This window comes from Mycteria americana, chromosome 1 (genome assembly GCF_035582795.1).
Source record: "Mycteria americana isolate JAX WOST 10 ecotype Jacksonville Zoo and Gardens chromosome 1, USCA_MyAme_1.0, whole genome shotgun sequence".
Taxonomy (NCBI): Eukaryota; Metazoa; Chordata; class Aves; order Ciconiiformes; family Ciconiidae; genus Mycteria; species Mycteria americana.
Window position 1 is genome coordinate 53185189 of NC_134365.1, and position 25473 is coordinate 53210661.

Sequence of the window (25473 nt, forward strand, 5' to 3'; positions counted from 1 at the left end):
CGGCGGGGACGGAGCCGGTAGCAGATGTCACAGCAGGTCACAGGGATCACAGCAGGTTACAGGGAGCTTCTGAACCGCCCCCCCGCCCCCGACGCCGGGCCTGAACCGCCACCCCAGCGGGGCGCTCCCGCCAGAAGAAAACAGCCTGCCGCTTCCTTATCGCCAGAAAGGGCGGCGGGGAGACCCCGGGCAGACCCTAGCGGTAGCGTTAAAGAGAGCAGCGCTGTTGCGAGGGGCCCGCCTCAGCGGGCGGGGGACGGGCGCTGGCAGCCGCCGCCTGAGGCAGCGCCGCCTCCCCCGCGCGCGCAAAGCGCCGCCCCCCGCGCCTCTCCCGCCTGAGCCGAATTTAAACTGCGTTACTATTCCTCGCGCAAAGCACTAACGCTGGTGGGTCCCGCGCGCCTCTCCCCTTTCCGCCCGACAGCCAGTAGTAGGGCCGCTTCGTTCTCCTCTCCGCCAATCGGGGCGCGGTTTATTGCTGGCTGGGAGAAGCGCTCGGTGTGCGCGCCCGCCTGCTGTGGAGCTGGGTCCCTGGTGCGGGGCAGGCGAGTCCTCCTCCTTCTCTTCCTCCTCCTCCTTCTTCTCCTCCTCCTCCCCCCCCGCCCCTTCTCCCCGCGCTTTGTTGGTGCCTCTCCCGGGAGGGCGGCGGCGGCGGCGGCGGCCGGCGGCGATGCCCGAGTTCCTGGCGGATCCGTCGGTGCTGACCAAGGAGAAGCTGAAGAGCGAGCTGATCGCTAACAATGTGAGCCTGCCGGGCGGCGAGCAGCGCAAGGACGTGTATGTGCAGCTCTACCTGCAGCACCTCACTGCCCGCAACCCGCCCGCCGCCGCGCAGCCCGACTTCTCCAGCGACGAGGAGCGGGAGCCCACGCCTCTCGGCGCCAGGAACCGCGGCGCTGCCGCCGGGCGGGTGAGTACTGCCGTTCCTCTCCCGCGCCAAGATCCTGGCCCCCGCCCGCGCTTCCCCGGCTTCCCGGCGGCCTCGGGCTCGCTTTCCCGCCCGAATGCGTCCGTCCGCCCGCGTCCGCTGGCCGCGGCTCGGAGACCGGCGTGAGGCGCCGCAGCTCCCCGCACGTCCTCCCGCGTGGGTCCGGGGACGGCTCCGCCTCGCCTTACTTGAGGCGCGGCCCGGCTCGGCTGAGGGCGCGATCGTGCCCGGCGGGAAAGGTCCCTGTCGCCTAGGGCGGAGGGCCCGGGGCGCGCTGCCAGACGGCCGCCCCGGGAGGCGAACTAGGACCCGCGGTGTCGGTGCTGGGCAGCCGCCGGCTTCCCGTCCAGGTCGCGTCCCGCGTGTGCGCTTCTCGGTGGCGGCGGCTCCGGAGCGGGTTGGCCGTGGGGCGCGCCGGGCGGGGGACCTCCAGCCGGGGAGGGGCAGCGCGATCGCGTGTGGAGCGTGGACACCCCCCCCCCCCGACTGTAGGTTGGGAAGCTTTTACTTTGATTTGGCGGGCGGTCTCGTAAGTAAAATATCTAGGTGTTGAAGGAATAAAGCAAGAGAAACTCTGCGCGAGGCTGCAACTTTGGAAAGAAGACTCCCATCAGCTGTCTCAGTTGTACTGAGACAATGCTATTCTGTGTAAATACCTCCAGATGAAAGGATGAAGCTGTGAAGGAACAGCTTGTTTGTTTTGTTTAATGAAGTGGACTGTTTAGTGCAAAGAGGGTCTGCTTAATGTAGCTGTCTCTCTCATACATCTAAGTATATGTTTTATAGCAAAGCGCCTCTGCTGCATGTTCAGTTGGTCCACTGTTACTTGCTTTAGTAGGCATACTTTCTTTTATCATGTAAGGAAAGGGGGGGGGCGGGGAGAGCTGATGCCACTTGGAATTTTCCCCTTTTGGAAAATGTGATTTCCTTTTTAATTTTTAATAAGTGCTCTGTAAATTTCCGTATATTGAGAAAGCAATCTTCTCATAATTCTAACCTGTCTTGTCTCGCATAAAGGCTTGTATAATGGTTGCCAGCTACTGGAGTTATAATGTGTGTGATATTACAAGTATTTAATGATAGTATCTGAAATACTATCTTTCATAGCTCATTTGTAAAGAGTGCAGAGAAACGGACTCCTTTGAACGTCTGTCATACTCTAATCTGTAAAAACCCCAACAAACAGTTCTTAAATTAAGAAACTGAAAACTGCAACTAAAAGAGGAAGAGATTTCTAACCAAATTATTCACCTCTTTTTAACGTCTGTCTAATTCAACTACTTAACTGGCATTCACTGGAGAAACTTTACAGTGAACTAGACACTTCTTTGACTTACAGTGGTCTGCCTGTAGCATTCGTAAAGTGCTTTTGAGTAAAATAGGATGAGCTTGAATCTGACGTGTTTCATGCTTGTAGGAGAAGGAAAGTATCATAACTGCTGAAGTTCCTAGATCTGATTTTTCCTTTCCTCAGTGTTTAAGCTTAAACAATTATGGGTGATTTTTTTTGATGTTTACAGAATGGGTGGTACTCTTACGCTTCTGTTAACAATGTCTGGAAGGCTCTCTGCTATTTCTGCTAGTCTTGTGTGTTAATATCAGAGGAGTGTATCATCATAACTTCCAAAACTTCAGCGAATATTCTGACAGTTGCTTGGATTTGGGTCTATTGCCTCATGTGTGTCCCGTCCCATCCCCGTCCCTGTTCCCGTTCCCGTCCCCCCCCCCCCCCCCCAAAAAAAAAAAAAAAGGAAAAAAAAAAGAAAAAAAACCCACCAAACCAGACTGGGTTGATGTATGCTTGTTGTCTGCTTAGTACAGCTTAGGTAGTTCTGAAACTGCTTGTAGCTTGAGTAGCTGTTGTCCCTGTTAATGCCTTGTGGCATAAGGGTGTTTCTCTGATCTGCACTCCTTCCAAAAGAGTAATGTACCGGTCTCCAGAGTGACTTGCCCCCAAAACAGTTGGAAGGGAGAGGCAGAGTGAAGGAACTCTGACATCCAGGGGAATGAGATTCTGGTATGGAAACAAAGCAAAATACCTTGATAAAGTTGAGAGGACAGGAAGGAAAGCACTCAAACCTCTGAAGGAGAAGAAACTAGAAATAAGGGGCAAAGAGAGGAAGCTGAGACTGCAAGGCATTGCAGAAAGGAGGAGTAAAATAAAGGAATCCCATACTTTCTGTACGTCACTTTGTAGGCTCCGGAAACAAAGATGGATTGGCAACCTCTGTCTCTTACTCCTCTGTGTAACTTCATTGTTTTATCTTAAGTATTTCTTTTATGTGTATGTTTAAAAGGACCAGAAAACAATTTGCACTGGGTGCATAAAAGTACTGTATAACATGTACTGGTATAATAATATGGCTCTTCTGTGGTTGTTAGGTGGAGATCAGAGTAACAAAATTGCAATGCTTTATTAGTTCTGTTTTTATGTATATTACAGGTCTTAGAAATTGTAGTATTGGTTTGTGTACGGTGGGGGGGGGGGGGGATGTAAACCAGCTGTTTCAAACTTCTAGGCAATCAACTACTTCGTGTTTCTGGAATGCCAAAATACTTTACTATATTACAAAGGTATCTTCTGTGGGATTAAAAAATTCGCACTGCTCTATTCTGTGTTTCCTGTATCGCTCTACAAATTTGAATACTGCTTAACTTGAAAATTGCAAAAAGCCTCTTCAATCCAGATGACTCAGTCAAGGCTAGTATTAACTTGTTAAAACACTTGAAAGAGCACTTACATAGGTTTGCATTTCGGAGGGTTCTGTCCCACTGTGCTTTCTGCCGTTCCTTATTTTTTGGTATTTCTTTGGATATAGTTTAATATTATATGATTCTTTAAAAAAAAAAAAACAAACACCTTTTTTGGGGCATGATTTGGGAATGAAGACTCCCTCCCACTGCTGGGATGAATGAATGAGTGCTGGATGCATAGAGGGCAGAAAAGGGCCAGAATCACTCTTGGAGCAAAGAAATGGGTACTTCTGAATAGAGAAGAGCAACACAAGCGAGGGACATAATCTCTTTCTTCTTAAGTTTGTGCTTATTCAGTAGTAATACCAACACAGCAGCTATGAGTGCTTAACTTTGTGTGTGTGCGCCTGCCTGCTGAAGTCCAAATGCCCCGAGTGGGCAATCGAAGTCCAAATGCCCCGAGTGGGCAATCGAAGTCCAAATGCCCCGAGTGGGCAATCGAAGTCCAAATGCCCCGAGTGGGCAATCGTCTCAGTTGCTCAAGTCCTCTGAAAGGATTGGGATCAGACTCAGAAAGCAGTGTGTCCTTACATTATGGGCATAGGCTATCAATAGGTGCAAAACATATTGTTTAATATGGCTTTTAGCGTGGAAAAAATGGATTGTAATCGGGATGCCATGTTGGCCTGAGTAGGGGTGCTCCTGACCTGTCAGTGGCTGGAGGGATTTACGGATCCCTGAGCCTTCCCCCATCCCGCTCCGGGCGGGGCTGCCCGGCGTGGCCGCCAGGGGGCGCTCCGCCCCCCCGGAGGCGCTGCTGCCTCGGCACCCTGTGGGTACGGGGGGGTGAGGTTGGGGGGCTCGGTTTGAGGGGGAAGTAGTGGGTACTTCTGTTATGTTTGAATCGGTACCTTGCTTGATCTGTCAGCTGACTTATGAGTGCTGAAGGGGAGGGAGAGCAGTGTTTTTCTTAAAATAAGTATGACAGACAAGTTCAAAAGAGTATACTCTGAATATCCATGTCACAGTCATTGAAAAGACAAAGCTAAACCAGGTCTCTTGATACTGACAGTTAATGTTTTGACATTGCTGTAGTCATTAGTAATTTTAAACTGTCTACACTGTCATTTTAGTGTTCTTTTTTCTAAGTTCTGGGCATTTGATAATGCATTTAGGTGCACATTTTCTATTGATAAGAGCTGTGCAGGAATGAGACAAAACCCCATAGCTTTAATTCTACTACAAATTATGTCTTTTAAATCCATCACTCTTCCAGCACAGCTCTATCAATGCTACATCCAACCCATATGTCTCTGAGAACAAATAACAAGCTTAATATGCTAGTGATGTAAAGTCAATGTATTGTGAGACAAGTGTCATGCATCCATACTGATGCTGCTGCTGTTTCGTTAATATTCACGTGGGTTTATTTTGACCTGTTTTTTATTCTGATACGGTAGTGAACATACAGATGATTAACATACATTTACGAGCAGATCAAAACTTACAGGGGATTTGTTCTGACCACATTGTTTTCAGGCCCTGAAACCATCATGCTTTGGAATAGCAAACTCTTTAGGCAGTTAGCATTTTTTTGGCACCTAAAGTTAAATTAAACTATTTTACTGTAGTAAGATCTTACTTCCCCTCAGTGAAACTCAGAGAGCATTTTTGTGCTTTGTAATGTGATACAGCAATGCCCCCTCCTATGGCATAAAGTGCAGTCTGCTTTGTAGAAGATGACTTTAAATGCTGTCAAATACATAAAATTCACTAAATCAAAGTAAGATTAAATGTTAGTCCAAATATTTTTTTTTTTAAGAGCTTTCCTGTGAAATATTTGAAAGTATCATTTTAAATACGGCCAGCTCTCTAGATGTAATACTTCTCATTTTTGGGGGGGGTGGGGGGCTCACTTTGGCTATATACTCTTACCAGGAGAGGAAAAGCTTTTAAAATCATGCTTGTTTGGGCCTCAGTCTGATAATACTGTCTGGAGGAGCCAGCTTCTCCAGCTCTACTAATGTTTTTAAGCAACTTTTTTTTCCTAAGCCTATTTAGCATAGTGGTATGTGAGGACAGTGACTGGTATGTGAGACACCTTTTTGCTGTAGGGGGAACTATCTGCATCTGGATGCTCCTGGCTAGTTATGGGCTGAACATCAGGACAGATAGCTCAAAGGAAAAATAAGTATGAAATAGTGTTTTTTGCCTCTTTAGGAGCATTATTTTAAAGCACATACCAAAAATATCATCTTGACACTGTTGCAAACAGGAGCTGTTCAGAGCTCAGAATGTGTAGGTTTTTATGAATTAGCTTATTTGTTCCAGGACACGAAATGCACCATCTCCTCTAAAACACTGAGTGATATTTTTGACCTTTAAAGTGGTGATTTGAAAAAAGATCAGTCAGATGTCTCCTCACTTCTGTTAATGAAGGTATAATGAGAGCATCTGGACCTGAAGGGCCTGTTTGAAAAGTTGTAGAAGAGACCTATCAGGTAAAGATGGCTTTTATTTTAATCAAGTAGCCAAGTAAATTAAGAGCTAGCTTCAGCTCTTTATGGTCAGAATGGTGTGGGTAGTGATAATATCTGTAGCTGAGGTAACTGTATGGTTTCAACCCCTTCCCTATTGGAAAAGGGAAGGTAGTAGTAAAACTGGTAGTTTATGAAGATTAGGAATGTGGAAGGTGAAACTGCATGCCTGGATAGGTGAGAGAATGTAAAGCATGTAGAATCATAGAATCATTTAGGTTGGAAAAGACCTTTAAGAGCATCGAGTCCAACCGTAAACCTAACACTGTCAAGTCCACCACTAAACCATGTCCCTAAGTGCTGCATCTATATATGCTACCCGGTGAAGGAAGAGAATCTATTAAGTGTTTTCCCATGTGGCTGTATCTCTTAATTATGATGTGCTGTACAAATGTGACCCAGAATACAGATTAACACCTTTGTGGCCTTTTAAATGGCACTCATCTGCTGTCTGAGTGACAGCTGTGGGCAGTAGGGGTGAGGTGACTGAGTCATTCCTGCTGCAGTGAGAGGTCCTGCCATGCTGTTCTGCACATTCAGACTGTCTGTGGTTCTAGACTTATGAACTAGGGAGACATGCTTGTTAGAGTGCTGATGTAATAACAGTGGTTATATTTAAATAAAATAATCCTGTTGAAGTAATTTGTGTCTAGCAGTGTATGTCAGTTGTTCAGCAGGGACGCATACACAAGCCAGATCTCCAGGTCAGCATTCAGTTGATTGAGCCATAAGACCATCTGTTAGTTTGATTTCTTGGTTTGTTTTTGTTGTGAACTTTTACTCTTTCACTTAGGTTCTCTGGAAACAACTTTTCATTATGCAGCATTCATCTGTTTTCATTATGCAGCATTCATCTGTTTTCAGAGTGGGTACATTCCCTTCACTGAGTAACATGGAATTTAGCGTCTGGGGGGAGGAGGGGGTGGAAGGGTTAAGTAGTCTCTAATCTTATAATTTAGGACTGTTACCGTACATAGGGTTGGAAATTCTAAGCCTGGCACTTACAAACTAAGGTTAAAAGGTAGAGAATTCTTAAAGTTGAGTGTATCAGTATCTCTGAATTACTGCTGCATAATTTCGTTTCCATTGTTTATTTTGTCTGTCCTGTAGCTTTTGGTAAATATTGTCTTGAGGCATTTGAGGTTAAAAAGTTCAGTAGGACTTGGTTTAAAAAAAAAAATTATACTGCAGGAAATGTTTGTGTGTGATAGAATAAAAAGTGCAAGGGGAATAGAGACCTCTGTATTTCACAGTATAATTTTATTATTGAGACCTGGCATGTGCAGTTCCTTATCTTCCCCTCCCGTAAGAGAAATACAGTTATGTGTTACCAGAGAGGACACCATACAAACTGGAGAATTAAAGAGCATTCTGTTGGCATGATTTGGGCTTCCTTAGCCTGTCTTAACCTCATTCAGAGAAATAGTAAAGAAGCCCTGAGCCTTTCTGCTTCTAGTGATGAAGCTGCACCTGTTTGGGATTAAAGTCCTTGAATATCCTAATGTGGGTGCCATTTAACTTGGGATTTGAAAATGCTTCTTTTGTTGATGTCCCATAGTTGTCTGTTATATTCTTTAAGATGTTATTTATGCTTGTTTTTGGTAGAGTAGTGCTAGAACTCATAAAGGTAGCTGTAAAGTTTGTCTGATAAACTGGTCTGTGGCTGTTAGATTTCTATTCAGCAGGAATGCCAAAGATGAGGTAAGAGATAGCTGCCGGGTCTGAATTCTCATCACTTGCTCCTCTCATTAGTGAAAGAAGGTGAAAGCTTTTTGCTTTGGAGAGATGACACTTGAGAAAATGAACTTCTCTTATGGTCTTCTTTTCCTGTGGCCCTAGAACTAAGGCTGCTGTGTGGGATCGCCATGCTTATAATTCACTTCAGTACTTGTTTCAAGGGTTGGGTCCTAGTTAATCTGAAACTGAGCCTGACAGATACCACTACCAAATTGGTAGTATCTGTCACACTCTTTGGTGTGAACAACTCTCTCAAGTGAAGTGTGCAAATCCTCTTCTATCTTCTGTTTTTCTAGTCATTACCATTTTCTAGAATATATTTTTTAATGCTAGCTCTGGATGGAATTAGAAGGTCTTCAGATAAGGATTTATTGGTCTGGGTGTAGCGTTGCAAGAATATTTACATTATGTGCGAAGTGGTCAGCTGCACTGCCTTACTTCAGCAAATCCTGGAGTTCACCACAATTTTGTTTTAAGCACTTCACCTCTGCAACACAGTAAGCCAACTTTAATTTTACTCATGGTCACCAGACCAGGAAATGCAGGTGTGTTTTTTTGTTTTGTTTTTAATTTGCAATGATAAATTTCAAAGCTAGCTCTTGTGATCTGTCTCATAGGGTAGTCCCATGGATAAGTTGTGGTGATGCACAGAAAGTGTAGTGGTGTTTTATGCTGTAATAGTAGTGGTAATTGAAGCTAATGTTGTTGCTGAGGTTAATGCTGTCATATCACAGCCAAGGTGTGAGAGAAATTATTCTTTTCTGCCTTATGCTTCTAGGGACTGATCTTATGGTCCAATGAGTGGTTAAATGGCAGCTTTCTACTTGTACAAGTGAAGTCATTTGCTTCTGCTTTAAGGAGAATAGGTATTCAAAAGTAAAAGTTGAAGTCCTCACAGAACACAAGGTAATCAATGTGTCTGGTCCTATTACTGAAGAACACAGATTACCTTCAACTTTTCATCCCCTCCCTGCCCTTTTTCTCTGCTGAAACTGACTATTCTAATGGTCTCAATGTGTGGTAATACTGCAGGAAAAAGTGAAATGGTACTTGAAAGAAAAAAAAACCTCAAAGATACTATGAGATATGTGAGTTTACTTGCATTAGAGGACTGTATTACTTACTAGGTGCAGTTAGATTTCTGGTAGTTAAGATTTCAGTAAAATGTCTAGTAGAATGCTGAGTAGTTCTTCTGGTGTATATTGTTATAGTCTCTTCTGTGGCCTCTAAGTGACACAAAGGCAGAGATACATTAAATTAAATTTCCAGTTGGAATGTTGCTTTCCTGCACCATGGTAGTTGTTTTCTTCTGAAATATGGAAGTGGCATCTTAGTTAATCTGCTCGGTGATGTGTGCAAACACCAGAGCTGTCAATAGTCTAAACAGATTCCAACAAGAAAACCCAGCATGTGTTTTGGAATTCTTTTCCACTGTTTGGACAGTTCAGTAGTCCAGAAAAAAAGCACTGAATATGAAGTTCTTGTTAATGTGATGCTTAACCTGAAATAGTGTTACGACCAACACATTCAAAAGTAAACACAAGTTTCCTATAGCTGCAGGTTGGTTGTTTTTTGTGTACTAGATAAGTAGGCTCAGTTGCTTCAAAAACTAATTAGGTTTTTATGTGATAAAGGAATGGAATGATTGGTAAAGTGAGTTGTAATCTGTCGTTAGTCAAATCTGCCACTTTAGTGATCCTATCCTTTCTTCAGACTACTTGGAGTCTATTTCTTAGAATTAAGAAATAGCATGAGTTCTTAGAGATTCTGTTGCTTTTCAACAGCTGATTTTAAGTTCATCGTGATGGTTTTTTCACAATCCAGGAGTTAGAGGAAAATCTAATTTAATCAGGGAGTCAGTTATATTTGAGAGAACCTCATACAGTCCCTCTGTAGCTTTTAAATATCAAGACACTTGAGGCAAGACCAAGCTTGCATGCAAACCAATATTGAACTGGCATTAATGGCTACCTAGATACTGTTGACTCATGTCAGTCATCTTATAGTCTTTTAGTGCTATCTTACTAAAGACAGCAAGAAAAAAACTGTTAATTGTGACTGAGTGTTATAACATACTCATACTTGGAATTTTAGTCTTTGGTAAGTACCAGAAAACCCAGGTAGGCCCTCTGGGCAACCAAGTTGAGAAACATTTTAAGTGTAGAAGTTGTATCTGTTTATATCCTACAACTTTGAGATACAAATATGACTTATTTCAAAGCAGTATCAAGATCTTTCTTAGTTGAGAGCAAGCAGATCTTAAGCATATTTTTTCTGTCTTACCTCCTCACTCTCTTGCAGATCTTGGAGCTTGAAATGTCTATTGTAGTAAAAAGGCTTCCCAAGTTGAACAAATGTTATGATCACTCTGTTTGGATATAGCGGAAACTGCTAATTTAGGAGTAGCATCTTGGCAGATTATTTTGATAACCGTCTGTATGTGGTAGTGGTGTGTTGCCAACTGTTCAAGTAGTGTTGCCAGAGTTGGGTTTAGGATTTGTTAGAGCTACAGTAGCAGCGGCCTGAGCAGACAGGCAGGATTTTGAAAATGTAAGGGTGTTTCTGGTTTTGCCTTTCCTGCACTTGCTTTGTAACATCATGTAATCTTACTGAGAACACCAGGATAAGTGGGAATGGGGATTTTGGGAACTTGGTTCAGAGGGTGTGGGTACTGAAGAACTTCTTCCATATCATTAGAGGAAGAAGTATTGACCTACTAGGTAGAAGAATAATGTGAAGCAATGCCAATGGAACATATATATTTGTAGCTTAGAGTAGTGATAGTGAAACAGCTAGAAGCTTACCTCTCCAGTCACAGGAAAGAAATCCTCTCCTGTTGTATACTTGAACTTCAAATTAAAACACAGGATCAGAATAATGAGCAAGATTTTTTTTTTTTTAATGTAGAGGCGGCTTGTAATGGGTATTTCCTTATATAAGTAGGGAACTTGTGCATGTTTGTTTAGTAGGTGTAAATGTTTGAAGTGTTTCACATAGGCTTTACTGTGGGAGGGATGGGGAGAATATAATCACTTTTCTGATTTTGTATGTTTAGGACTCTCCTATCTTTCTGTTCCCTTAGAAGAAAAAGATGTGTTCTGTATTAACTGGAAACGCTGTCTCTTGTTCCTCCCTTGTAAACTCACAGAAGGCCACGAAGAAAACTGACAAACCCAGGCCAGAGGAGAAGGATGACCTAGATATAACAGAGATGAGTAATGAAGATCTTCAAGAGCAACTTGTGAAGTATGGACTAAATCCTGGCCCGATTGTAGGTAGGTCAACTGAACTAGCAAATATTCATCTGTTCAACATATTTCTTGCTAAACCTCAGTTCTGAGTACTCTAAGCTTCTCTAATGCAGTTGCTTATTAAGTTTAGTACCAATACTGTTACAATCCTACTTCCCACTTAAGATGTTTTCATTGAACTATTTACATTGAGAAGACTTGAAGCATTGTAGTGTAGGCAAGTCCACAGTTTGTTCCTCTTGTGTTCTAGGCTAGCCGGAGATTTTCCAACTTCTGTTCTGAAGCTGTGTAACTGTTAGTTAAAGTTCAGTGCTGGGGTAATTAGGTCTTCTGATACAGAGGTTGAGATCTGGGGCCTGCTTAAATAGAAAATACGTGTTACGTAATAAGCTGATAGCACTGAGAGCAGAATGAGAACATGGAACTTCGGCTTCCCTAGAGCATTTCCCACTCATTGCATTGTGCAATAATGTTTTCCTTTGCTAATTTTTTTTCTGGCCACTTGAACCTAGCGTTCCATCCTGTAGGCTAACCTACCTCAGGAGGAGTCCTGACCCCAGCTTAATCTCCTGCCTTGGGCACTCATTTGTGATGTGGGATCAAAGCTCCTTGCCTTTCAGATTGTGCACTAGCCTAATGGCAAGGGACTTTGATTTCACAACTCTTCAAAAAAAGATGGTTGCCTGTAGAATGCTGAGCCTTCTGTGGAATGTTCTTGAAATCCTGGGTGGATGGAAGTGTCAGTGATGGAGCCTGGAGTCCTGTGTGTATTCAAAGTCTTATGCATAATATTTTCTGTTAGCTGTTTCTGTATGCCTTCCCATTCAACCGATTCCTCTTGGATAGCACTCAAGTCTTCTGAAAAATTCAAGTACCTATGCAGTCCACTGGAAAGATGTTCAAATGTGGTCTAAGTAAAAGCCCTAGTTCTTACAAGGTATGGATTCTGCTTATCGTGAGAGTCTGCCACTTCTTTTTGAGGGTGGCTTCTTGTTACCTGAGATCTTCTAAGGTTAGACTTTTCTGCAGCTAACAGCTCAAGCACCAGTCACCTCTACAGATTTTTTGCCAGCACAGTCGTGACGTGGAAGTATGTGCTAGACATGATACCTTTTAGTTTTAAACAGCTGTCCTCTTAGATCAAATGAGACAACCTGATGGCTAGATGCAACAAACAGGAAGTTCTGTTGTTGCTGCTTACTTGCCACACCTCTGATGCTTATTGGACTGAATTTGCCAACAGGGCAAAGGTTGAACTAAGGGGGGAAAGGCTGTTAATTCCCGGGTAAAGGGATTAAGAGGGTAATAGTGGAATCTGCATGGAAACTGTTGTCCTTGCAACATCAATCTCACTAAATTTTTTTGTGAGGACATAACAATGGGTGTATTGTAGCACATGAAACAAAACATCTAAGAAGCAGGTAAGTTCCATTTCCATAGATAAATGCTTATAACTTTCAGTGTGCTAACAGGTCTAAGTTTATCTTAAGAATTCTCTTAAACCAAAAAGTTAGAAGGCTTAGAGGTAGTTATATACCTAGAGGTATATACTTTGGGCCATACAGACGGATTAAAAATAAAAAACATATGTTCAGAGATTCCCAAGGAATATATAAGAGCCAAGTTCTAGCAATCAAGTCAGGAAAGATGAAAACTGTATCTTTAGCATGTATCCTTCCTTGTTACAGCTACTACTAGGAAACTTTATGAGAAAAAACTGTTGAAACTGATGGAGCAAGGTCCAGAACTGAAGGCACCTGTGCCTCTCCCAGTGATTTCTTCAACTGCTGAGAACTCCAGACAGAATGGAAATAATGATTCTGACCAGTACAGTGACAATGAAGAAGGTAAGACTTAAGTGGAACTTGCATGTGAACTATTCAAATTATACATCAGTAATACTTGCAGTAGAAGAAATATCTAAAGAGGACATGATCTTGCTGTTAGGTGAGGCTTTAAGATACTGCTGTAGACCATGTGAGTCATGTACTTGATCATGCAGTACTAGCACAGTGATCCAGGTGCCTGTTCTGGGAAAGGAGACTTTTTGCTACTAAACTGTTCCCTTTTGTCCATTTTCCCCAGATTGGAGCCTGTAAATCTGATAGGTAGGAGAACTGTGTATGAAGTGTTCCAGTGTTCTTTGCACTTCATCTTTAAATGCAAGTGCAGTTTTGTCTTACGTTGCTTACAGTAGTTATCTTTACTATGGGATAGTGTATGAATGTTTGTTTATTAAAATTCTGTACTTTTTTTTTATCTTTAATGTCTCTCATGTATGACTCAATCCCTTTTATGCTCTGTTCCTTATGGGCTTAAGGAACACCACCCCTTTGGGGTGGGTTGATTGATTGGTCTTGGGTGTGGCTTTTGCAGTTTTAATATGAAGTTTATATCAAAAAAGTATAGGATTGGGGGAACTGGAACCTAAAACACACAGCCATACATCTTACAAAAAGTAAAAACCAGTGCAGACTTTAAAGAGTGTCTTGAATGGAATGTTAGAAGATGCTTATTTTGTGTGGTTTGGTTTTGGGGGTGTGGCTTTTTTTTTTTTTTTACAGGAACTTCCATGGAGATAGGACAGAAAGGGTTGAAATACAACTAGGGACTCAATGGATCTCCCTTGTATATTTGGGCTTGTTTTTGAACTTTAATCTCTTGCACTTTCATGCAGGGAGGGGGATGTGTTAGAGATTTATTTTTAGGACAGCCAAGAGCCCAGTCACAACTGACAGCTATCTCCTTATACTTACATGTTTCATCTAATTACCAAACTGTTCAAAAACTGGGGAGGAAAAAAACCAAAACAGACACTCCCTCCTGCAAAAAAAAATTCTGTAAATAAACTCTAAATATGTTGGTGTGATGCTATTAGAATTTTTAGAAAGGGGGTGGAAATAATACATCCTCTTACTGGTAAGATGACTGCTAACCACTCACCCTTCTTCTGCATCAAAAAGGAGCTTTATATAAAAGGACCTATTTTAAAGGAAATGAAACTTAACAGCCTAAACAATGTTGAAAAGCTTCAGTACTCTTACTACAGTCAATAGTATAGTGGTACTTTGGTTAAAGTAATTGCAACTTGATACCAGTTTCTAAATGGAACTGCTGGATTGGTCAAAGCTTATCTGAAAATGTAGGATTTTTAGGACAAAACTGAAATACTTGGGTAAGTGTTTTAAAATAATTTTTAAGGTTATTCTTCAAAAGTCTTTGTTCTCCTACATTCAGTGGAGAAACTTACCTGTATCTTACAACTTTTTAAGGAAATGGTAACTCATAACAGAGTTATGTTGCCTCTCATGGTTTAAACTAGTACAACAACCAGTAGTATTATAGAAACTAGTTATATTAAAACTGGTTACAGATCCGAAGACTGAGCTGAGGCTTGAGAAGAGAGAACCATTGAAAGCCAGGACAAAGACTCCAGTAGCACTCAAACAAAGAAGAGTTGTTGAACACAACCAGGTATGTTTAATTTAGTGGCATCTGGAATGGCTACTAACTGCAGGTGATGTGCTCACTAAACACCTTACTACTTCTGACATAATCACATTTGACTAAGTGGGCTCTGCTGTTTTTAAAGTTTTTTCAGAAAGCCTGTTCTAACACAGCATGAAAATCTTGTGAATTAACTATAGCTGCTGTTTTTAGCCTGTCTGGTAACAGTCAAAATTATGGTCTGCTAAAGGCTGTTTGTTTGACTTGCCAGCTGCTGTAGCATCTCTTAAGAGGAAGGTGATAGGTAACCTTAACATGTTTAGTCTTGGAAACCTGACAGGTTTTTAAGTCAGATGGGCTGATGTCATCCTGTTGGATGTTTGTAAACAACTTGATTCAATAAAAGAAGCAGTTTCTCAAAAAAAAAAAAGTTTGGAAGAAGGTTGTTTTTAGGTTTTTTTGTGGGTTTTTTTAGAAATGTTTTTAAATACATATACATACATCATTTCTCTCTATCTGGTTTGATATCTATAGATATATGTATGCATTTTAAAAACATCTGTTCAATGACTGTGATTTAAATATAATACATGAAGTAATGTACTTCTGTATATGCCTATATTTATATATATATATATACAAGTTGTGTATGTGTGTAGTCACGTGCACTAGCTATCTATGTAATATTTCTTCCCCTTAACGGTGCTCGTAGCAGCAATACTAGAGTTAGACATTAATTTGTTGGCAAGCTTCTCCTAAGAAGAAAAATAACAACAAGTTTAAATCTCATTGTATGTACCACTTGTCCTTTACTTATAAATAATATTAGTTCTATTATCTTGGTGAAAGAGGGATTTTACAGAAGCACCTCAGGTTTTCAAACTGCTGGCCGAATACTGGATTCGGTAGTTGGTGGCTGATCTGTCCTTGTGATGTGACACTGTCACTAAATACCCTGTTCCCCAGCTTAGGTTACTTAGGATCTTTACAGTGTTAATTCATCTGACCAATAAGGAGTGGAGATGTGCTACAGTAAAGGACTTGTATAGAAAACACTCAGTAACTCAAAATCTGACCTGTTAATAGCTTGATGTATTTTAGCAGATCCATGACTTTTCTTGCTACTTGTGGTATCATAAATGCCAGATACTTCCCATTATTCAGATAGTGTGTATGTATGTACAAACATGCTTTTGCTGTGGATGTCTCTTAAAGCAGATAACACGCTGCTATGTGAGCTTGGGTAATACAACACAGTTACGGAGATCCATAACTAGTTCTGCTTATTTTTAATTGGATTTTTAGGGTACAAGCTGAACAGATTTCACTTCTACAAATCAAAACACACACATCATTCAACACACAAGATATTCCTTAATTTATTCAGGCAACTTCTGCTCATGATGGTCTTTATAATGGTAATCTGAATCTTGAGGTTCTTGTGTTTTAAGGATTACTTTTTTCTAAATTGCTATTCACCCAGAAATCCCTGCCAGCCTCAGTGTAATAGAGGTATTTAATTCAGCTATCAACAAACAAAGCTTCCTAGTCTTCAGGAACCCACTTAACAGAATAAAAGGGAAGAGATACAGTAATGTATTTTTGTGGCATTTTTAAGTGATGAGTGCTTACTCAATTTCTTGTCATCCAATTTAACTGTAATAACATTAGGTCGTTACTGTGTTTTGTCTTGCAATCTTTTACATGTGCAGTATAGATGCAGTATTTTGCAACTTGCATATTTTAATTACCAGTAGTTAATCAAAGGAATATCACTTGATTGATCGAAAAATGATCTAATTTCAAAATGATGCCAAATTCTTCAGGAACTTTAACTCTCTAGCTTGTTAAACCTTTTACCTTTCAACTTCTGACTGCTGTGTTTTTTAAAAAACAAAACAAAAAAAACCCCAACCAACAAAAACCCAAACAACAAACCAAAAAACCGCCAACAAAAATTTACAGCTGCTTGAAGCCAAGAACAACTCAATGTTTTTGACTAGCAATTGTGTGTAGTCATGTATTTTGCTGAGAATAAAAGTGGAAGATGGGGAAGATGCTATCTTTTTTTCTTTCCCTCTTCCTGTGAAATTGGATCTTAAGTTTGCAGCTGATGTGTCAAGTGACCATACTCATTCTGCAGAATTATATGCAACTGTCATGCACTGTGTGGCACTGGCTCAAAAATTATGAAGCTCTGAAGAGTGGTGGGACTCAATTGGTTGGTAGTATGGTGTGAGCAGACTTGTTAGTCACTTCTAGGTCCTGTCCAACACTAGTCTTAGTCCAGACGTACATAGCTGAAAGGATTGTCTGTCATTTGGCATGGGTGGATGTTGCTGTTCTCTTGAGAAAAGAGTGCAAATAGATAGTCTTTAAGCAGACTGTGGCAAAAGAAATTGGGTGGGGAGGTTGAGCAGGCTTATGTGTCTTATCAGTTAGCAGTGGAGGGCTAGATGAATTTGAGCCTGGCTGTTTTTGCTTAATTGCTTCCCTCATAGTGAACTGGAAAAGTTGGAAGAAAACCCTAATTTGAATGCCCCCTTCCAATCATGTAGGTGAGTGTAGAGTTAGAGTTAAAAAATGAGCCTAAGGCCTCATAGTAGATGGCACTGGACAGATAGAGGTCGGCTAAACAACTTAAGTGTTAAGGAGTCCTAGTAATGTAGAACTACTCTCTCTCCTTGAGACTTTGTATAGTGACATTCTGCATGTGCTGTGTTCTACTCCTCCCTGCATTTTTTGACTACCCGTATAGCTGGGCTTCTTAAAAATAAACCATGCAGCATTGCAGCTGCTGGCATACAAATTTCACGGGGCATACACCCAATAAAAAACTTGGTAAGTGATAGCTGAGGTAAACTCAATCTGTAGCTTCACTGCTCATGAGTAATATGACAGTTACATGCGGAATAGTACCACACCATTGTAACTTTCTCTGGTTATCTACAGGGTATTGGTGTACCTAAACATGAGTATTACATTCTAATAGGGTTTATTTACTTCAGATATTTGTGGGATAAATGGAGAAGGCCTGCTGAATTGACAGGATAACTATAACTGTAGACAACTTTTTTTTTAATTTTGTCTGTTGAATATGCTCTGCTGAAGTCTGGATGGGTCTTATGCAGTAGATTCTGGGGTTTTTTTCCTAGACTTTTCATGCAAGAAAAAACTCGAAACTTGGTACTTAAAACATATGACTGGCAAGCATCTGAAGAACTAAGGAGAGAGGTGGTTATTTACTGAAGTACTTCTTACTTTTCGTTAGGAGAAAACTAGTTCCTAGTTAAACAGCCTGGGGCAGGGGAGCTCTCCATTAGTAGGATGAGGGAATTGCCTTACTGCTTTCTTGAGTGGTATGTGTTTGAGTGGAACCACTCTGAAATTAGTGGGTTTTTTTCTCTAAGCTCCTAAAGAAGAATGCCTCTCAAATAAAATGTGTATGGGGGTGAGGTGGGGAGCCATGATTGAAGGTTGCAGGTTAAGCTTTTCTTAATAGGGAAGAGAAGCCATTTCATATATATATATATGTAATGTATATAAAAGCCATTTCATATATGAATATATGAGGAGTTGGGAGATCTTTCATCAGAAGCCTGTATAAATTGAAAAGAATATTGGAGACTTGGGCTGAAATCCACAATTCTATATGAAACATTGGAATCTGTTTGGACTTGAGGTCTGTGCATAAATATACATCATTTGGTTTTCAGAGTATTTCAGTGACATTGGAGTAAAGCGGAACACTTGTGCTCCCTCTGCTGGATATGTAGCAGCTGTAATACAGAATTTATGTTAAGAATCATAAAGCTGCTCAGCTTCTAGTTTCAGTGGAGTAACTTTGAAGATACAAGTGGGGAATGGATAAGGGCATTGTTAGGCTTCCCCCCCCGCCTTTGGTAAATATATACTTTCCAGCCTGCTCTCTTAACACATTGTTTTGGGGCGAATACTGTTCCACTGAAGTTATTTCTGCTGTTAGACCTGTAATTGACAGTTGCACCACTCTGTATAACTTCCATCAGCATCGAGTGTAACTTCCAAAAACTTGGTAATACATCAATGTGTGAGGTGTTAATGTGCAAAGATTTCAGTATTAACAAAGTAATAATTCTTATTTTTATATTTAAACTTAACCAAATAAAAAGGAAAATCTTGTATATAATCTAGAAAAAGCAGGCCCTCATCTCCCTTTCCCTCCAGGTCTATGTTTGGAATGAGTTTTGAGGAGGATTTTTTTTTTTTTTTGAGTATAAAACTTGCAGTAAGGCATAGGGGAATGATCTGCATTTGTTAATGGCTATAAAAGTTTGGCACTTCATGTTGTTACTTAAATTTGTGAAGATCTGTGTCAGGCTTGATAGTTTAAACCCGCTGTTATGTGAAAATTGTGTGAGTTTCATCTCTGTGTGTGGAAACTTTTAAGATTATAAAACATCTCCCACTGCCTCCTGTGGCTGGAGGTTAGTTCCTGTTGAAAAGTAGGTGGCTGTGCCTAGTAGGTTGGCTGTGCCTAAACCACTCCCATCTCTGCTTGAGAGAATAGACTGCTATCTGGGTAGAGAACAAGGTGATGCTTTCTTCTTATGCTCATAGATTAATTTTTTTTTTTGTGTAGGCAGGTAATGTAATGAGCCTGAAAGCTAGCATATCTGCTGTCCATGACTTGATGTAACCACTTGTAGCATTAGTTATTTCATGCTATTGCAGTGAGCAGATTATTTTTCAAATACAGAATAAAACTGATAACGTGCCCTAACATAAGTATTGTGGTCAACACTACTAATCTAGCTAGCTATTCACTACTGAATGTATTGGGATCCAAATTTTTTTTGGATTGTAGACACACTGCTTCTGGAGTATGCATGCTATTCTGGCTTTTGGTTGTGGGTATCCAATGTTGAGAGCTGGCTTTCATGTATTTGATCATGTGTTTGATGCTTGAATAGACCTATTCTCAAGATGGAGTTACTGAGACTGTCTGGACAAGTGGATCTTCAAAAAGTGGACCTCTGCAGGCATTTTCTAGGGAGTCTACAAGAGTGTCAAGAAGAACACCAAGGAAAAGGGTGATGAGAGGCTTATTATAATAGATAAGCTTTTTTTCTCACTGTTAGGGTCCCAGTGGCTATTTTATTCAATTGTTTTCTTTTGTTTGTTTTAAACAAACAGGTGGAAGCTACAGCACAGTTGCCTGTAGATGATGCTGTAATAACAGAGAGTACTCCCATAGCTGAAACTATATTGACTGCAAGCAACGAGACCCTAGTAAATATGCTTAGTAAATATGTTTAAATCATGCAAGTGGTATTCTTCTGTGATATATCTTTACTGACAGAATCATTCTGTTTTGAACAGATAGTCTAACTTTCCTTAAAACAGTCTTCTATTCAGTAGTCTTTGAAACCACATATTCGGTATCTGTATTAGTACCTAATGGTGTTCACTTCGAGATGGGACTAGGTAGACACCTAGGTCCCATATAATGTTTTTTTTTGGGGAGGGTTGAGAAGAACCACTTTAAAAGCTCAGATCTTTTCTTAAATTATTTAAGTACATGCAGAATATCTGCTTTTAAGTTTGGCTTTTCTTGCAAACTAAATAGCCTTTATGCTTCTAAATGGCTTAAAAGAAACTACTTGGAATGATAAGCAATGTGTTTCCTTTGCTTATTTTGGAGTATCTGTTACATAACCTCGAGTTAACTCCTAACATGCATATATGCAATTCACATAAAGATTTTGTTGTTTGGTTCTGCCCCCTTCTCCCTTTTATTTTGTATTTTGGCTGATTCTGAGTTTGAACAATTTTGAATCTCGGCAGGTTGTCAATAGGGTGCCTGGAAATTTCAAGCATGCAGCTCCTACACTGTCAATCAGTGAACTCTCAGACATGCCCAGAAGAACACCAAAGAAACCATTGATGACAGCTGAAGTAAATAAATTAAAACTTAGATTGCTCTTGCTTACTCTTTGTGAACAAGACTCTTGTGTGTATGTGCTTACTTACTAGTACAGAAAGGGTGGAGATGGTCACTGCCCAGGTGGCACTAGTCAAAATAGACTAGCGTAAAAGAGAGAATATAAACTTATTTTTATCTTCCCCCTTTCAGATTTGAGAGGGGTGTGTGTGTGTGTGGAGATCCTGCTGTTTGTTTGGTTTTTTTGGGTTTTTTTTTTTTTTTTCTTCCCTAAGCCAAATATGTTTTGGTTTGTTCTCCGTGTGGTGCTATTTTTCTGTACAAAATGTAGGGGTTTTTTTCTTTTAAATTCTTTGAATAACTCAGACATAGCAAAATTGGGTTATCTACCTTTGATCCTGTGAATCGGCCTATCCTCAAAAACCACAATGTGCCTTAATTTAGGGACTCGGAGCAGGATTACTTTAGACCAAAAGCCTGAATTTAAAAAGCATCTGTATATTCCTGTCAGTTATCAAGAAAGAAAATAATGATTTTACTGTTAACCTGTTCAAGCTGTCAAGATTACGTATCTCTTGGAGAACTGTTTAAAGCACTTGCAAGTATATGTAATGTATTAAAGTAGTACTGTAATATTGTGGAAACTTACATTACAAGATAATGCTTGGCTAAATTTAAATGGAGTTCATTGCTTCATGTAGTTACTGTAGATAAAACTTGTATTAACACTTGTGAAGCCTACTCTACCAATGGGTCAGAGACTTATGAAATGGGCTACTTTATTTGTTTATAATGTGACTGCAATGTAGACTAAAAAGACAACAGAAGGTTGTGGGAAAACTCGATACTCTATTTCAAACTGCATAAGTTTATTTCAGTTAGTATTCTACTGTAGTGTGGCATTGTTTATTACAGCAAGAAGACACAGATTGCCCACATCAATGCTTTTTTAATCATGTTGGCCACAACCAATCCTGTGATCTGCTCAACACAGCCATGATAGAGGTGATGGTTAAGTTTTTTTTATCATCCACATCATTGGCTGGCAGGCATATTATATTTATACAACGTATTCTTTATCTTAAAGGAAACTGAGAAGAGCACCAAATGCTTTAAGACACCAAAAGTGACCAGACAGCTGCCACTAACAAAGGTTAAACTAACTTCTAAAACCCAAGAAGTAAACTTCTTGAATGTCACTGGGTGACTCATTCATTCTTACAAATTGCACATGGTTATGGTCACTGAGATAGCTATGCAGGAGCTTTTTGTTTTGTGGTCTGTTATGCCTATAACTGTTTTTGGTTTCCTAGGTGCTGGAGAGAACTCCTACAGAAGAACGAAGAGTAGAAAGGGATATTCTTAAGGAAATGTTCCCTTATGAAGTATCAACACCTACAGGAATTAGGTATTACTAAGGTTTATGGGGGCTTGTTTCTCAGTTCTGTAAACCCATTTAAGCTGACAGGTATCTCTTATATTGCTAGATTTCTGAGGAACAGTTTTTGCACTCTGGCTCAAGGACAGTTGAGATGACCACCTAGCTTTTCTGTTCTACATAATTTTGTTAGTGAAAATAGTTTCCTCTTTATTTAAACTGGGGGTGAGAGGACAGGATAGTACTGTAGTAGGAATTATTACTGGAACTTCTGGATGCTGGAAGTTAAATGGAAAGGGCTTCTCTGTGGTAACGGCTCACAATATTTAAGTTTTTGGCTAGATGCAACTGCTTTAGGCCTGCTGTTAAATTAAGGAAAGATCTCTCAGCATAGATTTGAGCTTTCTTTTCGAAAGCAAAAAAGAAATATTCTCTAACTCTGCCCTGTTTAGAGAAAACATTTTCCTGTGTTAAGATGTGAAATAAACTCCTATGTTTCCAACATGTTAATTGTACCTTCAGTTTAAACTGCAATCGCATAAAGTCTTACCATAAGAATAATATATGGTATCAGTTACTACTACTGTGGCGTAGCTGCTTACCACCCAGCTTTGTTCTCTCTTGTTTTGAGATCTATCAGTCTAGTTAAATCTATGCCACTTTTTAAAAATAAAAATCATGCATGTGTACTCCTTGTATATAAGGACTTGGCAATGTATGTGGGTTTCTTAACCCTTACTGCTTTGTCTTCTGGCTCTGTGTATTGGCTTAGCCTTCAGTAGATATTTTAATGGCCAGGGACAATCTTAGGTTTAGAAATCCCAGTAGGGCTGCATAAGTGATCATTAAAGATGCAGACAGAGATAGACACTTCCTAGAGTTTTATTGCCCGTTATGATCCATTGATTATGTGGATAGTGTGAAGTAAAGTGGCATTTGAGGGTTTTTTTAAGAGGTGTTTGATTGAAGTTAATCATTCAGTGTTCAAAAATAGCAATGATAGCCATGCTAGAGTTTGAGACAGATATTTTGGGTACTGCATTCATTATAAATAATTTTTAGTTCTTCAGTTATACTAAAATTTTCCTGTATATCTTAGATTGCTCTTTTAAATATGTGATATTTTAATGTTTTTTTTTTAATTAACAGTGCTAGCTGCCGTAGACCAATCAAAGGAGCTGCTAGCCGGCCTATAGAGCACAGTGACTTCAGAATGGAGGAAAGCTTCTCTAAGTATGCTCTAAAATATGGTACCTCAACTGATATCAAGTCAGAGAAACCACCAACAAAAAAAGAACGCTCTATTCCCCTGTGGATAAAAATTCTTCTCTTTGTTGTCATTTTGGTCTTCTTGGTTTTGGTTTATCAGTCTATGGAAACTAATCAAGGAAATCCTTTCTCTAAATATCTGAATATTCTCTCTCAGGGCAATGCCAAATGAGTATCTTTCTGAAAGGCACACCCAATTTGATCTCCTGTTTTTAATTGTAGAGAACTCTTCTGCCCTCTCATCGGCTCAAGGACTTCTTTCAAATAATGTGATTGGAACCTGATAAATTGGATAAATGAAGCAAGATAATATTAAATGGACATCGGTAACTTTCTGGACTTTGGACTAGTAGAAGATCACTCTGCCATAGGAGTAACATTTTTCTAGATCTTTGAACTTTTTGTAGCCTTTATTTTTTTAATGTGGACATCCTTTAAATTCATTTTTGAGAAACTGTATATTTGTTTTTGCAAGAACTTGGAAGCTGAGAAGGGCAAAAATGTAGTAAAATGTGAAGCTGTGTTTTTAAAGCTTTTTCTTTGTACAGAGGAGAAGTTGTACTTTTGTCTCTATAGATTATTGTGGAGGAGGATTTTAACACAGCTGATAAAGGGAAATGCATTTTTGTATGCATTTTTCAGTAACAATGTAACTGAATTTGATCTGGTTTAGGATGTAGGGGGAGTACAAGGACAACCTTTTCTGTAGATTACTGTAACTTTTTAGTAAATGTAACTGTAAACCTGTTTGCATTTCTGTAAAAGTCTGAGTATCATATTAGTAACTGTTTAAGCATAACATCATTTAAATGTATCCCTCCATTTTAGTGCTTACAGTGTTGTAGGAGCTGAATACAAATCTAATTGGCAAGAGATGTCTTAGAGGAACTTATTTATTAGTAATATGCGTGGAAAATAAAAATTGCATCAGTATAATTTGCTACTAAAATACTTTTTTGGGTCAAGGTTGTTATCTGAAGTAGTCTAAATTCTGACTTTAGCAGTGGTCTTTTCTTTTTCTTAAGAAGCAAGGTCTTTCCAATACAGCTTTATGTGATTATCTTTGAATATTCATGTAAAGAAGTATTCTCAAAGCGTGAAAATTCCATATGAAGTTTTATTCTTGTATGAAGAGGGCATTGCTGAATTTTCTGCTACAGTTTCATCTTCTAAGGTGAGATTTACTACTTTCATGCAGTTGAATATTTTTCTCAGTGGAAGCATGCGGAAACACTCTATATTGTGTAACTTAGTTGAGCAGGCAGCTGACTTCACTACTACCAATGAAGAGTCACTACTACCAATGAAGAGTGATAAAGAAGAATTTTTTTAAAGTGAATGTATACATTTTGGTGTGCTTAAATCTGCAGCATACAGATGTTCAGTCTTACTGCTTGGTACAAAATCGCAATAAATCATACTACTTATTCTTAAAGTGCTACTTATAAAAAGCTGAGAACATTAGTTAATAGTCAATATCTTTTTACTCTAGGTACAACTATTGTGTAGACTATAGCTATGGGGAAGCTTTACTTTCTGTGAACTTTGGGACAAACATAGTAATTTGTAGCAAAGCAATAGGGTTTTTTTCTGTTAAGATTAATGTTTTTTTCCTTTTAATCTGCTTTTTTGAGTAATCCAAATCGCTAAACTTGTGTCCATCTTATAGAAAATTGTAACAAGACATTCACTTTTGGTGTCAAAATGCAGCAAAATAAAAATGATTTTACTGTGTGTGGATTTTCCTTATCAAAATAAATGTGTTGCTGAAAAGCAGCAAAAGCAGGACAACTGATGTATCAGTGGTGTCATTTTGTGCTGCTACAGTCTTCCATGTTTAAAAAAAAAAAATAGTAAACCTAGAGCAGTTCATGTCAATGCTTGGTGGGAGGAATATTCATCATACTTGCACTATAACAATAGTTTTGCACCATAATCCTTTAGGCTATTTTAGGCCTTTAATTTGGATGGGGGAGAAGCTGGTCTTCATTTGCTTTTCAATGCTTAAGGAACTTCCTTTTCACTTTTAAATTATTTTTCACCCCACTTTGCTATATGTTTTAACATTAAATATATCTTTCTCTTCTAGTTACATGAAATACTTGACCTCCTTCAGGGATACTATTAGCATCATAAAAAAAAAAACCCCAAACTGAACTGCAATGCAATTAAATGTCATCATTCTTTCATTTATGCACTGTTTTGGAGAATCCTCTCAACTTCAGTGTTACTTCACAGAAGGTAAAGACTTTTCTATGTAAGTCCTCAAAAGTAACATACATGTAGCTCAGTTGTAGTTGGAAGACAAT

The 25473-nt window shown here is 39.8% G+C and overlaps 1 protein-coding gene across 6 annotated transcripts; it reads left to right on the forward strand.

The window, feature by feature from the left end:
- The first annotated feature begins 478 nt into the window (after window positions 1–478).
- TMPO (thymopoietin) lies at window positions 479–24898 on the forward strand. Of its 6 annotated transcripts, XM_075497522.1 has the most exons (11): window positions 483–910; window positions 11045–11171; window positions 12836–12994; window positions 14521–14621; window positions 19547–19666; window positions 19770–19865; window positions 20421–20531; window positions 21433–21522; window positions 21605–21670; window positions 21831–21925; window positions 23045–24898. In XM_075497522.1, exons 1-11 carry the CDS (start codon window positions 671–673, stop codon window positions 23334–23336), a joined length of 1497 nt encoding a protein of 498 aa, XP_075353637.1. In that variant the 5' UTR covers window positions 483–670; the 3' UTR covers window positions 23337–24898. The 6 variants fall into 6 exon arrangements, with proteins under 6 accessions (XP_075353655.1, XP_075353637.1, XP_075353684.1 ...); XM_075497540.1 differs by lacking the exon at window positions 19547–19666 and having other exon boundaries at window positions 479–910; XM_075497532.1 differs by lacking the exon at window positions 21605–21670 and having other exon boundaries at window positions 484–910.
- Window positions 24899–25473: the final 575 nt, after the last annotated feature.

Bases quoted from the DNA above. Each gene is read 5' to 3' on its own strand.
- TMPO (XM_075497522.1), top strand. From the start codon at position 671: ATGCCCGAGTTCCTGGCGGATCCGTCGGTGCTGACCAAGGAGAAGCTG. The intron at 11,172-12,835 runs GTAGGTCAACTG...TCCTTGTTACAG, and splicing joins AAATCCTGGCCCGATTGTAG to CTACTACTAGGAAACTTTAT. The intron at 14,622-19,546 runs GTATGTTTAATT...ATGCTTGAATAG, and splicing joins GAGTTGTTGAACACAACCAG to ACCTATTCTCAAGATGGAGT.